The sequence below is a fragment of the Gracilinanus agilis genome, chromosome X (genome assembly GCF_016433145.1).
Source record: "Gracilinanus agilis isolate LMUSP501 chromosome X, AgileGrace, whole genome shotgun sequence".
Classification (NCBI taxonomy): Eukaryota; Metazoa; Chordata; class Mammalia; order Didelphimorphia; family Didelphidae; genus Gracilinanus; species Gracilinanus agilis.
The window spans coordinates 35,983,459-36,001,226 of NC_058136.1; the positions used below are offsets into that span (position 1 = coordinate 35,983,459).

At 39.8% G+C, this 17,768-nt stretch overlaps 1 protein-coding gene across 1 annotated transcript in view; it reads left to right on the forward strand.

Annotated features, from left to right (window-relative positions):
• The first annotated feature begins 11,528 nt into the window (after positions 1-11,528).
• Positions 11,529-17,768, forward strand: part of ATP7A (ATPase copper transporting alpha) — a 56,271-nt gene continuing 50,031 nt past the window's right edge. The window contains exon 1 of the mRNA XM_044682803.1: positions 11,529-11,648. Within this exon, the coding sequence (XP_044538738.1) occupies positions 11,529-11,648 (120 nt within the window). The remainder of the gene's footprint in view (positions 11,649-17,768) is intronic.

Below are 17,768 nucleotides of genomic sequence, written 5' to 3' on the forward strand. Positions count from 1 at the left end.
TTTACCTTCCCCCCAACACACTCCTTTGACAAACTCCCCCTTTAGCAACATTTTTCCAGTTACCTAGGTTTGCAAATTTGGTGTTAGCCTTAACTCTTCATTCTCCCATAGCCTCTTGGCCGCCCCCCTCCCACCGGTATCCAATCACTTGTTATATCTTTTCCTCTCTATCCCCACAACATCTGTAGAACACATTCCCTTATCTCTACTCACAACCACCACCCTAGTTCGGGCTCTTATCATCTCTTATTTGGATTTTATTACTTCTAAGATCAAATATAAGCATCCTTGTTTGGCATTAAAAGTTCACACCTTGTCCCCTTTTTACTTTTCTAGTCTTCATCCATATTATTCCCCTCCAATTGCTCTACAGTCCAGCCTCCTGGTTGTATTGAACATACAAGTCTCTTATCTCCCAGCTAGCTATCTCTGAGCTTTTGCACTGGTTGCCCCTCCCCATAATATTCTCACCTCCATCTCTTGGAATCCCCAGCTTCCTTTAAGATTCAGCTCAGGCACCACCTTCTCCATGAGGCTTTTCTTGATCACTCTAGCTTCTAGTGCCTTCTCTCCTCTAAACCACTTTGTATTTACTTTGTTTGTATTCTGAGTGTATATGTATATAAATACATATACACACATAATATGCACACACATGTATGTGTACATATGTGTGCATATAGATTTAATTACTATTACTTCAAGATTCTATAGCTTGTATTAAAGATATTATAACAGTAATTCTAGGCTCTGTTGACTAGGCTCTTGAATCTGGTGTTATATATGTACCTGTTGTCTTCCTGTTGGGATGTTAGCTCTTTGAGAAGAGAGACTGTTTAATTTTATCTTGCTGTCTCCCAGTGCCTGCCATGTCACCTTATCAATGCTTGTCAATGGATTTATTGGCAGTATCCTATTAATCTTCTCAAATTCTGCATGCTGTGTAATGTTTAGTTTAGGATAGAAATGGATATAGATATACACACACAAACACACACAGAGAGGGGAGGAGAGGGAGAGAGAGAGAGAGAATGAGAATGTGTTGGGGTTTTTTTTTTCCATTTTTTTTTTAAACTCTTACCTTCCGTCTTGGAGTCAATACTGTGTATTGGCTCCAAGGCAGAAGAGTGGTCAGGGTAGGCAATGGGGGTCAAATGACTTGCCCAGGGTCACACAGCTGGGAAGTGTCTGAGGCCAGATTTGAACCTAGGACCTCCCGTCTCTAGGCCTGGCTCTCAATCCACTGAGCTACCCAGCTGCCCCTGAGAGAATGTATTGCTGAGGACCCTACAGTATATGCAGAAGCTAGTAAACCATACTGTCTTTTTCCATTTGGAATGTTCTTTTTTGACCTTGCTAATGTATAGTAAACACTTCTTTTTAATGCTTTAAAAATCTTTGACTCAAAATAAAAGTTATCTAAAACCAATGAGCTGTGGCAGCTGTTTCACCTGGCCTCCTGGTTGTCTGCACAGGGATTGTGATTTCACTGAAAAGGATGGGGCCACCCAGGATTCTGACAGCAGGCAGGGTGAGTAATAGAATTGCATCTTGAAAGGGTCATCCTAGTTAAAGGCTTGGAGAAAGGGCAAATAGAGAGAGAGAATGAGATCAGAGAGACTCATTCCCCTCTTCCATTTCTATTCAGTGTGTTGATGGTGATTTTCAGTGGATGAAAATAGAAGGGTAGGTACAAGTGCCTGGGAATAAGACTGGTGCTCTTGACAAGTTTTTGTCCTGCTTTTTTTCCCATGAATCATACTAAATGGGGAATAGTAGCCAGATACCCTAAAGTTAGCCAGTTGAGTGTTTGCATAGCTGCAAACCACCAAGTTTGTTTAACAAGACAGGGGCACTATTGTACAGCTGGTACTGGTGAGCTGGATGAATGTAGCTATTCACATGTTTCCCTTGAATTTAGGTCTTTTTTTACCTCATTCTTTCCAGGGCTGGCTGTTTTTTGACAAATTCTCACAGGAGTACAGATTGAGAGCTAGGTCAACCCCTTGGTTTTGCAGATGAGAAAAACCGAGGCCTCTGGAGATTGTGACTTGAGGGAGCTGGCATCCAAACCCTAGAGCTTTTCATTCTAAATCTAGCACTCATTGCACTGCATTGTGTTGCCTCTCTTCTGCTTTTTCTGCTTCTGCTTCTGGTTTCTGCTCATCACCTCATCCTTCCTTTCCTTCTAGTTTTTTTAATGAATCGTTAGTTTTGTACGGAAAGTACAAAACTGGTTAAAACACATTTTTATTTAAAAGAAATTCATCTTAATTACATCATCCTTAATCTTCTTTGATTGGCAGTAAGCAGTGGTGTTGAGTAAAAAGATCTCAGGCCATATGTTCGTCCTCTGTAACTAGTTTTTCCAGCACTAGCTGAGAACTTTGTCAGGTACAGTGATGTCTTCTTCTTAGAAGGCGAGTGCCCTTCATGTGGGGAAATGACTGATGAATGTGTGGTATATGAATGTAATGGAATATTATTGTGTTGTAAGAAATATCAAATAGAGATATTTAGAAAGATGTGGGAAGACTTGCAGGAACTAATTTAGGGTGAAGAAGGTAGAACCTAGAAAATATTATACACAATGACTATAGTAACATAAATGGACAAAAAAACCTACTGTTGAACTCATGAAAAACAGTGACCCCCCTCCTTCCTCAACAACAGGTGTCTAATGTTGTACAATCTGACACGCTTAGTGTCTGTGACCATTGGAAAATTGTTACATATTTTTTAGCTTTGTTTGGTGCCTTTTCTCATGCTATTTTCTTTACCAAGAATGCCTTTCCCCAACCCAGTTCCATGGAATTTTTTACCCATCCTTCAAGAACTGGCTCAAATGCTACATTTATGAAGCCTTTTTTTTATCCTAGCCCACCCCCATCCCCAGCAGAAAGTGATCTCTCTCTCCTCTGAACTACCCTTGCACTTATTATTATTTTTAAACCTTCACCTTCCATCTTGGAGTCAACATTGTGTATTGGCTCCAAGGCAGAAGGCTGGTAAGTGTAGGCAATGGGGGTCAAGTGACTTGCCCAGGGTCACACAGCTGGGAAGTGTCTGAGGCCAGATTTGAACCTAGGACCCCCCATCTCTAGGCCTGGCTCTCAATCCACTGAGCTACCCAGCTGCCCCCATACCCTTGCACTTTTTATCTTTCCTATTGTACCTTAAAATTTTTTTTATAAATATGAGTGATTGTAGTACTTTGTCATATTATGATGTTTAAATTATTATTTTTCTTTTGAGAAAGTAACATAATGGTTAGAGAGTTGGCCTCTTAAGTCATTTGGCTGGCCTCTGACCCATCCTGACTGTTTGACTAAGTTACTTAATCTCTCAGGGCTCTGGTCAATTCGAACTAGAAGTTGCAAAGAAGGTCATTCACTTGTAGAGGGAGTTCCTTACTTGCAGCTCTATTTTGTTTAGTCATTTTTTAATCAGGTCTACCTCTTTGTGACTCCACTTGGGGATTTCTTGGCAAAGATATTGAAGTGGTTTGCCATTTCATTTTCCAGCTCATTTTACAGATAAGGAAGCTAAGGCAAACGGGGTTAAGTAATTTCCCTAGGGTCACACAGCTAGGAAGTATCTAAGGCTAGATTTGTACCCAAGGAGATGAATCTTCTTCACTCCAGGCCCAGTACTCTATCTACTGTACCACCCATTTGCCTACAGTGATGAAATTGCAGGTCTGGTCAAACTTTTCTGTTTTTTGTTTGTATCTTATTTCCTCCCCTGGACTTTAAGGTTATCTATCTATCTGCTCAACTCTTCCAGGCCTTGGGAGAGACTTTTTCATGGCAGAGCCATTGATGAGATCCCTGGCACATTCCCACACCTCTCTTTGCCAAAAAGCATGCCTGCAAGAACCTTTGCTAAGTCGTCTATAACTCTGCTGGAATTCCAGAGGCAGAGATCTACTTATGTTTAGTGTGAAGTCCGGAAATTTGCTGGCTGAGACCTTGGCAGAAAAGGGAGAACAATGGACCATAAAAGTCGTTCTAGTATGGTTGCTCCAGAAACCCAAATCTTGCAACTTGAATGACCAGGAGAAGCAAGATAGGTCAGAAACCTTAAGAAAATGTTCTTAATTTTCTTAGGCTTGTCTTAAATCTAAACTTGGTTTTGGTGATAACATTTAGTTCATATTTTAGAAATGTAAGAAATCTACTAAACTACTAAAGCATCTCTAAACCTAAAGCCTTTGATTGTTCAGTTATATTAGTTGGAGTCTGACCACTGGTTTCCAGTTTTGGGAGGTTTTTCTTTTTTTCCAATTGTAAAGCTGTTCCTCATAGGTTTTGTACTCATTGTTCCCATGTCCTGATCCATCATGATCTTTGTTATCATCAAAACCTTTAAAGAGCTTACTCTGGAATGCCTTGCTAGTTACTGTGAGTGCTACGAAGAATATTCTTTTTTTTAAACCCTCACCTTATGTCTTAGAATCAATATCAAGTATTGGTTCCAAGGCAGAAGAGCAGTAAGGGCTAGGCAGTGGGGGTTAAGTGAGTTGCCCAGGGTCACACAGCTAGGAAGTGTCTGAGGCCAGATTTGATTCTAGGACTTCCCATCTCTAGGCCTGGTTCTCAATCCACTGAGCCACCCAGCTGTCCCCAAAGAAGTTCTTGATTGTATTCTGAAATGAGATTACATTTGTAAAGCACTTTGTAAGCCTTAAAATATAATAATATATGTAAATAGTGTGAAGTCCGGAAATATATGTATAAAAATATATGTAATATAAATGCTAGTTTTCATTATTAGTAGTTGTATTGATGTTGCTCCTACCATTGAGGCACTTTAAATTTTAAGAAATAAATAGGACAGACATGTATTTTTTTTTTTACCCTTGTACTTCGGTGTATTGTCTCATAGGTGGAAGATTGGTAAGGGTGGGCAATGGGGGTCAAGTGACTTGCCCAGGGTCACACAGCCGGGAAGTGGCTGAGGCCGGGTTTGAACCTAGGATCTCCTGTCTCTAGGCCTGACTCTCACTCCACTGAGCTACCCAGCTGCCCCATGTATTATTTTATATGCAAGTGTGTTGATAAGAATGGTGGAATGGGTAGAGTTGCCAGAGCAACTAGAGCCACATGGGATTAGACTGAAAAGGCTCCCTGGAGAAGGCTGCTTTGAGTATCACACAGAGAAAGCATATAGTTCCATGAGGGAGGGCATTTAATTCAGATAACTCAGAGGCCAAATCCCACATTGGTAGGCAAGGAGGATGGTCAGATAGGCCATCTTTCAGTGATGTCTTATAAAGCACCTGTCAGAATAAATGTAGTAGAACAGGTTGAGATAATCATGATTTGCACTTATAAGGGCTTAGCTTTTCTCCAAGTTTTTCACGGTGTGAATTATTCAAATTTTTAACCATGTTTGTGTTCTCTACCAAATCTTTTCTCCTTTCTGAACAAGGGTTCTACCCTGCTCCATTCATATGCAGTATACTCAGAGAAAACATCCTACCATAGGACTTGAATTCCTAATCACAAACCTATGAGTAGATAGTATTCCCAAAGTTCTTTATTAAGTTTGGAACTAAGATATTTTTTTCTGACAGAAGTTATGTTAAAAAATGGTGTTTAAGTTGCTAGCCAGTACACCAAAAGTCAATTTAGTCTAGAAGATAGTTGAACCAAAATGGAGAGCAGGGGCAAGAGGAGAGTTTCTTCCCTCTTTTCTTTGCATAGTTCTGGCGCTAGGCAACAGTTGGGCACAGTCCATTTCTTTGACATCTTTCCATCTCCCTTTCTGTACTGCTCTTCTACTTCCCAGTACATCTCTTTTCAGATTCTTAGTGTTCTCACACTTCCCTGATTAGGCATCTTGCCTAAGCCTACCTTAGAAAGATCAATCAATTAGTAAACTTTTATTAAGTACCTACTATGCAGCAGGCACTAAGAATTGGGGATACAAAAGTGGAAAAAGACAGTCCCTGCCCTTAAGTAGCTTACAGTCTGATGAAGAGAAGGTAGGAAGAGAATTAAGAGAGTAGTTCTAGGAAAGCCAAAGGAAGAAAGAAAAGTCAAGAGGTAGGAATTGTCAGTGGAATCAGAAACTACACAAAGGCCAAGGAAGACAAGGCCTGACAAAAGGCTCTTGGATTTAGCATTTAGCAACCAGTGCTTGATAACTTTGTAGAGCAATTCAGGATCATAGACTCAGAGCTAAAAGGGACCTTAGAATCACAAAATTGGAGATTTGGAAAGGACCTCAGCCGTCTAATACAATCCATACCTAATAGCTAATAGCTAATAGCTAACATTTATGTAGTACTTACTTTATAATCTCAGTTGATACTCACAGCAAGCCTGGGAGGTACATGCTATTATTATCCTCATTTTACAGATCAGGAAACTGAGGCAAACAAGGAATCAAGTGACTTGCCTAGAGTCACCCAGCTAGTAAGTAACTGTGGCTTGACTTGAATTTAGGTCTTTCTGACTCCAAACCTAGAATTCTAGCCACTTGCCTCAAAAGAACCCCTACTATGACATACCTAATAAATGATTGTCTAGCTTCTGCTTGAAGACCTCTAACAGGCAGGCTATTCACTTATGGGCCTGTCACCTGGTTAAGAAGTTTTCCCTTAAATTTACTTCTTGGCTGTTTCTAGCTGTTCTACCCTCTGGAGCCAGACAGAACAATTTTAAACCTTGTACCATATGACAGCTCCTTAAATGCCTTAAGATAGCTCTCATATCCCTCCTACATCTTTTTTGGGGGGTTTAAACATGCCTAGTTCCTTTCAGCAAACCTCATGTGTCAAGGACTTAAGACTGTTCACTGTGCTAATCGCTCACCTCTAGACACTCTAATTTATCAATATTCTTGTTAAAACATGATGCCCAGAACCGAACACAACACTTCAGATGAGTGACTACAGTGGTATAATCCCCTCTCTCTACTCCTGGAAGCTGTGCCCCTTTTCATGTACCCCCAGATCACATCCCATTTTGCTTACTCATCACTTATCTCAGAGCACCTGCCATCTAGCCACCCCTTTCCCATTTAGCCTGGCCAAGATGGTTTTTGGTGCCCAAGTATGAGACTTCTTTTTTCTAATTGAATTCTTTCTTATTAAACCCAGCTCAGGGGGGCAGCTGGGTAGCTCAGTGGATTGAGAGCCAGGCCTAGAGACGGGAGGTCCTAGGTTCAAATCCGGCCTCAGACACTTCCCAGCTGTGTGACCCTGGGCAAGTCACTTGACCCCCATTGCCTACCCTTACCACTCTTCCACCTATAAGTCAATACACAGAAGTTAAGGGTTTAAAATTAAAAAAAAATAAAAGTAAAAATAAAAAAATAAAAAAATAATAAATCCAGCTCAGGGCTCTGGCTTGTCAAGAAGCTCCTGTGATCTAACTCCCTCTTTTACAGATAAGGAAACTGCATTTAAGAGAAGTTGTCATTTGTCCAGTGCCACACAGATAGTAAGGAGAAAAGTCAGGACTTGAACTCCAGAGTTGGCCCCCTTTCCTCTATATCACAATGCTTCCCTTTGCACATGTAAGTGAAAGACTTATTGTATTTCATTTATTTAAGGCTTTCAGGTACTTCAAAGAAACTTCCTTCACATCACATTCTAATTTTTCCTGTCTCCTTTTGCACACTGAAATAAGTACTGTCATGTGATTTAACTCTGTCATGACTGATAATATGCTACACTGAAATTGAGATTTACAAATGCTGAAAAACCAAACATTTGCAAAACCACAGGATTTTAGCATTGGAATATACCTTGGAGATATATATATATATATGTATGTATGTATACACACACACACACACACACACACACACATATATATATATAAAATGAATATACCATTTTGCCCAAGGCCCTCATTTGTTGAGTGGTAGGATCAGAGGCCTGATTATAAGGGGTTAAGATGTGAGTAGGTGTTTGAGGCAGCAAAATGAGACATCATCTCTTGGCATTGAATAGGAGGAGAGATAGAGGGTGTTAGCTTGAGAGGATATCAGAATGAAGTAGGCTTTGGAAAAATGGAGGACATCTGGGAATGGTTGTAGGAAAGAACCAGTGAGTGAGTGAGTGAGTGAGTGAGTGAGTGAGTGAGTGTGTGTGTGTGTGACTGTGTGAGAGACAGAGAGAGTGAATATGAATGAATGGGGCAGGCAATGGAATAAAAGGCCCTAGTTAAGGAGCTGGCCTTGACAAGGAAAAGGGACACTTCTTCATCAATAGAGGAAAGGAGAGGATGAATACAGATGGATTTGGAGATGTGGAATTAGAAAAATAAGGGAGCTCATGATAAATGGCCTGTATTTTCTACATTAAGTAAGAGGCACAAGATTTTTCTGCTGGGGGGAAGTAGGAGTATAAGGAGTTTGAGGAGAGAGGAAAAGGTATGGAACACCTTTGGGGAGTGTCCTCTAGTTTCAGTTAAGGAAGAATGGAAAGGATTGCTTTTCATCAGTGAGGGCCCAGTTACGTAACAGGAATTTGTAGTCAGCCCAGTTGTGTGACTTCCAACTTCCTTTAGCAGAACAGAGAAGTGCTGATCTGAGATAGAAGATTGGCAGGATATAAGCAGGCATTGGACTAGGGGCAGTGGATGCAAGGGTCAAATGCCATAAATATAGTTAAACTTGTCAACTATAGAATCAGGACTGTGAAGAGAGAAAAATGGGGCTAGAGTAGAAGTGAGGGATTGAGAAAACAGAGAGGGGTAAAGTCTTAGGACATTGAGTGAGAAAGAATAGGCTTGGGAGGCTTTAGGCCAAGGAAGAGATGGTAGGATAGATTGTGAATCAGAAAAGTAGAATTTGCATTCTGGCTCTGCTTTGTCCCAGACTCCCCTCTCTCCTGTTGATTACTTGAAAAACTTGAAAACTGTTTGATTACTTGATAATTCCGAGATTTTTCACAACTGCTTCCATGGTGGCAGCATGTGCTCAAATAGAAATGGTTATGGGAAGGCAGGGCAGGGATGTGCATATGTATAAGTCCTTTGTGGATTGCATGTTTTGTAAACCATAGCCTGCCCAATAGAAAATGCAGGAGGGCAAGTACAGATCAAAGTTGCTTTTGGCCAAAGGCCATTGAAAAACTTACTAAGCAAAAGAGTAGAGAATACGATCTTTAAAATAGATTACAGAGGGGGCAGCTGGGTAGCTCAGTGGATTGAGAGCCAGGCCTAGAGACGGGAGGTCCTAGGTTCAAATCCGGCCTCAGACACTTCCCAGCTGTGTGACCCTGGGCAAGTCACTTGACCCTCATTGCCTACCCTTACCATTCTTCTGCCTTGGAGCCAATACACAGTATTGATTTGAAGACAGAAGGTAAGGGTTTAAAAAAAAAATAGATTACAGAGATCAAAACAGTACAAACGAGAGTTTCTGAGTATAATATAGATAGCATTTTAGAGTTGATTGCCTAAGTATTATTGATTGTTCTCTCCCTTTCTGCTAGTTAACATTTGAAATTATCTCCCTTTTGAAATTTTTGTATAGACTGTACAGATTTTCTTGTATATATTTTGTGGGCAGTGAAGTGGCACAGTGGGTAGAGTGCTGGTCCTGAAGTCAAGAAAACCCCTCTTTCTGAGTTCACATGTGACTTCAGACACTTCCTAGCTAAGTGACCTTGGACAAGTCACTTAACCCTGTTTGCTTCAGTTTCCTTATCCATAAAATAAGCTGGAGAAGGGAATGGCAGACCACCCCAGTATCTTTGCCAAGAAAACTCCAAATGGAATCACAGAGTCAGGCACGACTGAAACGACTGAACAAAAATGAACATACTTGTATCTCCCTTAGTCCAACAGAATATAACACAAGGGCAGGGAGTGCTTCATTTTTTGTGTGTATTCTTGCCTTTTCGTTGCTAGCACAGGACTTTGCTAGTGTTACTAGGCATCCATTACTTAAATATTGGAATAAACTGGAGCTATCGCTATATCATTTTAGCCCTAACATCTGAAATAGTCATCCTAATTTTTGAGCAAGTTATTTGATATACAGCCATGCCCATATCTGAGAGCAAAGGGCTAGCCTTTCTTGAAGCACATCTATTTTAGCATGGACTAGTTAAAATGCCCCCAGGAAGCTAGTCATTCTTCCAAATCCATGAAACAGATTCATGGAAGGTCCTTAAACAAAGATGCTCCATAGATACGAAGTTGCTGAGCTCTAGCACTCTGGGTAGTGTACCTTCAGGCTTTGCAGTGGTCATGGTTTAGCTGAAGATTGCTGTAAAACCTTGCCAGGGTTTAAGTTGATGATCAGATTGACCAAAGAGAGCAGTCTTTGGAATCACTCTTACTTTGTACCATCTGAGAAAGTAGAGCTCTAAAATATTTAGACACCCTGTCACATGTTGGGGAGATCATTCGAATTAGCACCCGCTTGGTGATTTCAAGTCAGAGTTGAGGTGGTCTATGGTAGTTCTTATTAGGACGGTCTTCATTCTTAGGTTTGCTTACAGTCCCATGAATACAGATTCTAAGTTCAAACCAAGTAAATTCTATCAGTGAATGCTAAATTTGTACCATTGGATTTTGGCTTTCTCTATTATTGCCATCTCATGCTGGGCATGATAATATCTTAGTAATTCATTTCCTACTTTTTTCCCATCATCGCCATTTCCCTTTTATCCTTTTTTAGTTCAAAATTCCTCCCCTCCCTTTTCTACAAAGCTTATTATTCTCTATATAACTGAAGTCTTTCCAAGTACTTGCACAATCTCCCTGTATCTACCTAACCTGTTCTTCCTTATAAACTAGAAAAATTTGCTTTAATTAGCAGCTTCAGAGTTACACAAAATCATGGGACCCAAACATGAGTAATGCAGGGTTCCTCTCAAAGTTGCCTACAGACATGCATTGGGAAAAGCCCATTATTTTTCCTGACACATTTCTTAGGCTTGCTTCCAATGTGTCTGATCATACCACTTGCACAATGGTATGTAAACAAAGATCTGTAGAAATATGCTTCTTTGTCATTTCTTTTCCTTCTAGTCCTACTGCCTTTGTCTTTTTAAATTGTAAAGTCCATGGGGACAGGAGCTTTTTGAATTTTGTCTTTGTATCAGTGCCTAGCCTATATAGTTCATGTTTGATAAATGCTTCTTGAATGGAATTGAATTACTGTATTTTAGCGATTTGGTAATTAAAAGAAAAGGCTCCAAAGTTGAAAACAATTTGGTGCAGTAGTATTAACTGGATGTTTTTCTGTGAGAAATTCAGGTAAGAAGGAGAGAATAAGCTGGAATAACTAAGGAATTTTGTTTTTGTTGTCTTGAAAATACCCTAAGTTATCTCTTAGTGTCATATTCATTCAAGTATAGTGAAGTCTTGCTTTGGAAATGACTTTTTGCCTACTCATCAAGGTTGAAGAAAAGTTGTCGGCATGTTTTTAAAAAGTAATTTTTATCTACTTTACTACTAGTACAGTTCCATAGGAACAGAGGAATACTCATTTCCACTGCTGTTAAAGTCTTTTCCTTTTTTCTTTAAAAAATAAATAGGAATGTGAAGAAAAACAGAATGGATACAGTTATGGGGGTGAATTCTGTCACCATTGCAGTGGAAGGTATGACATGCAATTCCTGTGTGCAGACTATTGAACAGAAGATTGGAAAAGAGAATGGTGTGCACCTTATTCAAGTAAGTAACTGCCTCAGATTTTGGTAAAGCCAAATTTTGATGACTGGAAGCCTGGTATGAAATGACTTTTAAACCTGGAACAGAAACACACTTGAGAGTTCAAGATTTGGGAGCAAAGACTGTCATGGTTCTAAGTTGTTGTTAAATAGGTCATCTTTGGACCTTCATTTTTCTATCAATAAAAGAAGTTAAGGTAATCAAGTGATTACTTTTCATTTTTAAAGGATCTGAAAATAGAAGACATGGCCTCATTAAGATCAATGATTATGAAAAATGGTGACACTTTCCCCCTGCTTTATTGTAAATGTTCTACGTGGGTCACATGGCTCACAGATGCTTCCTCCTAGAAAAAGGCCCTTCCTCACTCAATAGTCAGCTGATCTAGCTTCATCTGACCTCTTAATTTCTTCCATCTGAACAGTAAACCACATCCAATCCATCTTTACTCTTAAAATTGTCAGTATAACTGTGAAAAAGCAAGTAATAATGCATGAATCTTATTTTTCAGTAGAATCCATGATCAGTAGACTCTATCAGAGGAAAGAAGTTAGGATGGTGTGTGCGCACACATGCTTTGGGGTTTTGTTCCCTTAAATATCCCAGCCATTATTTCTCCCGAGCTGAAAAAAAAAGAAACAATGAAAAATCCTGAAAAATTAATAGTACTCTAAGAGTTGTGTTTGGTTTTGCCTGATCTTCATTGGTGGAAAGACCATTAATATGGTGCCCTTCAGTGATCAGTAGCATGCCAGAGAGACTTAATGATCAAGAAAAGTTCAGATTTGGGCTGCTGTTTGTAGCTGTCTGATAACTTTATCTTAATGTCCCATGGTCTCCTTAATGTTCCTCGTGTGCACATGGTACACTGGGGCATGCTGATATGCCCAGGGAACACTCCTGGAAGGTGGGAAGCTGTTTGTATACTCGTTTTCAGATGGTTGCTGACCGTCAAGACAGGCAATGTTTCCTCCACTGGCACACCTCACCCTTTGAGGGCATAGTCCATCGTTATTTTTTTTAAATTTTAAACATTTATTAATATTTATATTTTAGAAAAGTTAACATGGTTACATGATTTATGTTCTTACTTTCCCCTTCACCCCCTGACCTCCCCCCTCTGGCCGATATGCATTTCCACTGGTTTTAACATGTGTCATTAATCAAGACCTATTTCCAAATTGTTGATAGTTGCATTGGTGTGGTACTTTCGATCCCCAATCATGCCCTCATCAACCCATTTTTCAAGGAGTTGTTTTTCTTCTGTGTTTCCACTCCTGCAGTTCTTCCTCTGAATGTGGGTACTGTTCTTTTCCATAAATCCCTCAGAACTGTCCTGTGTCATTGCATTGCTGCTAGTACAGAAGTCCATTACATTCGATTTTACCACAGTATATCAGTCTCATAGTCCATCATTATTAAAGAGAGAGGGTGGACAGACATTTGAGAGGTCTGAATTCTAATGTGTCGCCAACTTATTTCGTGATATTAGGCAAACCTCTTCACCCTAGCTCCTGTTTCCATTTCTATAAAATAGGGTTGATAATTCTACCTCTTACAGAGATGCTATATAGATAGCATTGCTAATTGTGGGAATGAAAGACTGCATGTCTCCTAGTGGCTGCATTCCTTTCTTCATTTGTTAGGGCCATGTGTTTTACAAAACTGCCTAATGAGGTCATAGCCACCCAAGAGATGGAAGGGGACCTTAGAGGTCATTTAGTCTACTTCTCCTATTTATCAGAGGAGAAAAATGATCATCTGCCAATATTTGTTTTTAAATCTATGAAAGCACTTTGTAAGCCTTAAGTATTTAAATGTGAATTCTTGTTAATATATAAGCAGTCAGGCAGTGAAGTGGCTAAGAGTGCTGGACTTGGAGTCAGGAAGACATGAGGTCATATCCTACCTTGTTCACTTGGTATCTTTGTGACTTTGGGCAGGTCACTCAGCTTCTCTCAGACTCAGTTTCTTAATCTTTTAAACAGAAATACCTCCCAGGGTTGATAACCTATGTAAAGTGTTTTGTCAACCTTAAAGTGCTATATAAATGCCAGCTATTGTTATTGTTATTCCCCAGTATAAATTGCAGTAAAATTTGGCTATACATTTCAACAACAAAAGTCCCAAAAATGGATAATGGAGGAAATTGTGGTGATTTTTCTCTATCTCTCCTCCCTCCAGTGAGTTGGATTTTGATTTCCTGTAAGGATGCTTACCCATCCTTTGTATTAGTGATTTTTTAAAACAGAATAGCTCTGTTCTGACTGTGGGCAAGACCCTTCTCTTTAGGTCTGTTGTTTTTGCTTCTGTAAAATGAAGGGATTGGATTAGATAATCTCGGATTCTTTAACATTGTTTGTCTGGCTATTGTTACCCTTCTGCCTTTTCAACCTTGTGCTCTTCCACTCTCTCATTTCCCCTTTCTTCTTCATCTTTTCTTTGTCTTACCTACTTCTTACTTTGCCTATCCTTTTCCCTTTCCTCCTGAATTATTCACTTTCCTGATTTCCCCAGTTATTAATGTTTACTTTCTCATCGAATTGTTTTGTATTTAATTTATTATGGGAAGGCATGATACTATGTAGTCAAAGGAAGCTTGTATTTTGGAGTCAAAAGAGCTAAATTCAAAGCTCAGATCTTGAACTTACTATAATAATACCTGAGTGACCCTTGGTAGTCACTTAACATATCTGGGTCTTAGTTTCACCTTCTGTAAAATGAAGAGGTTGTATCAGATGACCTCCAAGGTCCCTTCCACATCTAACTCTATAATCCAATTTATCTGTACATATTCTACCCACCTAGCAGAAGGTAAGCTCTTTGAGGGATGGGACTGCTTTGTTTTTATTGGCGTTGTATCCCCAGCCCCTAGCACTGTACCAGGCACATAAGAGACCCTTAAAATAGATTAGTTGAATAGAATCGCCCTGAAGCACCTTGCAAATATATCCCTCTGCCTGGAAAGTTACATGTGTGAGGTCAGCAAGTTACAAAAGCTGAAGATCTCCACAGCAGTCTCCCCTGTACCCTTCATCAGATCACAGAGCTGGAGCTAGCTGGAGAGGATCCTGGAGGCTATGTAGCAGAACCCCACTCTTTTTTATAGATGATGACATGGAGGCCCAGAGATATTCAGGAATTTGTCCACGGTCACACAAGCAGTAAATGGAAGAACTGGGATTCAAACTCAGTCTCCGTGATTCCAAGTTCAGAGCTCTTTCCACTGGACCAGTTTCCTACATTATCCATCTTCAGTGTTGATCAAAGACATTTTAATTTGTGTGTGTCTTCTAAAGTCACTGATTCTCAAATTTGTTAGCCCTAGTTTTTCCCCTAATAGTGCCCCCCTCCCCCAAAGTCCCCTACATTTTGTTTTAAATGTGTCTCCAGTTACCAAATAGCTATTTGTAGCTCTGTGTCTCTGGTTGCCACAACATCCTTGAAATACTCTCCAGATTCCACGTTTGGGAAATCCTTGTCTGCATCTTATTTTTAAAGCCCCATTTATACATGCGCATTTATGCCCACATATCTAGTTTGGTTTGCCTGTTGTAGCAAGATATGTCTTCGTAGAAAATCCTATTCTTGGGTTTAGAACTCAAAGGAATACTGGAGATCATAGGATTCTAGACTCAGATTCAAGCCTGGCAGGAACCTTAGATGTCATTGACTCCAACTCTCTCATTTTACCAAAGAAGAACCTGAAGCCTAAAGATGTCAAGTGATGGGCACTTGACAAGTAGTAAGTGATGGGCAGAATTTTAACTCAGAACCTCTGATTCAAAAGCTAGCACTCTTTTCCACTATACCCTGCTTTCTTTGGACCCAAATAACTGATTATTATAACCAACCCCTTTGCTTCAAAGATGAAGACAGACCTAGAAAGGAGAAATGATTTGCCCCAAGTCCCATAGGCAGTACGTAGTAGAGAGAGTTTTCAAACCTGGATCCCCTGGCTTTCCTTTCACTCTGCCTACCATATGTCTGGATGTCTGCCACCAGATGTCTGGATTCACCTTTGTACTGTGTTTCCCTTCTCAAAGCTTGCATACTGTAGTATGCTTAGTGAGCTTGCAATTAATATTTAATGATGACGAACTCTTTAAGAAATAGCCAGCCCCCTGTGCTGCCATCTCCCCAGGTGAACTTTTCTCTTGGTTTGTTTGGGTTTTCTTTGAATGATAATGTGTGATATAATTGGGTATCTTTACTTTGGACCTGTCAGTCATCTGAATTAGAACATGGCTTGCTTGACACTTGGGAGAAGGGGCCTGATTCTTTCTTCCTGTTATCCAGACTGAAATTCCGCTGTCCTCAGCCAGGAGAGCAGGATCTGCCAGTCAAGCTAGAAGCTTGTTTGTATATTGCTGTAGAGTGATTTCAAGAGTCCTTTTCCAAGTCTGTTGTCACCAATTGCTTGATCTTGACCACACCCTCTGGTCAAGATACCTATCTGGGAGTAAGTCATCAAATAGCACCCCTCCCTTGGTCTATTTAAAGAGAGTCCTTCTAGGTGCCTCATTGGTTCTTTAGGTTCTCACCTCCCCACCCACAAATCTAGGCATCAGGAAAATTGAAAATAGTTCTTTCCCACAAAAGGTTTGGGGACCTGGTGCAATGTGACTCCTATGGAGGTATGCTATTATATATATTTACTATGAGTTGGTGACTTCGAAGGTATCTTTTTACAGCCAGGGATTAATGAATCATTCTCTAAACATATCCCTAATAGGTCCAGGAAAGGATACACATTTGGTAGCCTCATCTAAGGAATGTTGTTCTTCTTAGTGCCTAAGTGAAGGTTTGAAAACCATTGGAAGAACCTTATAGTAGTGGCGGTTTTTCTTTAGGCCATTGAGATATTTTCTATAATTTGTCTTTTCTACATCATTTATTATGAAAGAAGAGGGAAAAAAAGTAAAACCTGTTCTATTTGAAAACTGATGAGGAATTTAATCAGTTTCTAGCAATTCTAAAATTACCCCCATTAAAGGTGATCCTCCATCATTGGACTTCCCAGCATTTTGTGTTCTTTGTCTGCTTATCATATTCTAGCGTGTACTGTATTTGAAATCTATATTCATCATAATTTTGTTCCTCTCAACCACACAGGAGAGATATTCATATGTTCTATGGAGAATTCTGTCCAACTGAAGAGCAGACTAATAAGGCCTTTATTATCAGGACTCTGAAAGATTCCCCATTCACATCAAAAGTTCATTTATTTAAGAAGTCTGTAGAGTTAATTAAATTGGAATTAGTGACCTTGGTGTGTTTTCCAGGTCATTTACTTCCAGTTTAGCAAAGTTCTTACTTGGGGTTTTACTTAGTTTGTCATTTTGTTTCTCACGGTAAGAGTCCCAGTGAAAGTGGCTTTGTGGTTGAATACAGGATAGTCCAGACTTGAACAATATGACTTTTCACAAGAACTGGAGCCAAATAGCCTTTGGTTTCACCTAGTTGGTAAAAGATCTGATCACCTCAGCCATTGTGTTTCATTTTGATAAAGCACTAAAACCTGGAGATGAAAGGGGTTCTATGTGGAAGTGATATGGAAATGTAGGCACTTCCCATTTGATGCACTTTCCTTTCCCTGCCCTTCTTCCAAATAAAAGCCTATTGGTGAGGTTCCAAATTTGAGTTTCATGTCCATAGGGATTGGAAATAAACTTTCCATGGATTCTACTTACTTTGAGGAAAAGAGCAGACTCCAATCAGATCCAAGGTTGTGCTCATGGTGATAGCTAGGGAAGTTTTTAGGGGAAAAGAGAAGTATGGTGATAGTTTCCAAATGTTTTCTACTCCTTTGGCACCTGATTCAATTTCATGGACCCCCATTTGGTATTTCTCTCTTAATTTGCCCTTCTAAAATTCTTCTGAAGTTAGTTTCTTTATATTTGCCACCTGCCCTGTTATAGGTCCTAGGCATCCACTTGGGCCCCTCATACGCAGTTGTCTCTGATTCGTTTTGGGGGAAAAGCCAAATTGGAAAACTAGAATCAACAGGTGCCCGTTTCATTTATTTATTTTTAAGGCACCTTTTATGGTTTGAATTGATCTCCAGAATAATCATTTTTACTTCATAAAATTTGTGTAATTCTTTGACTAATCAGAACCATC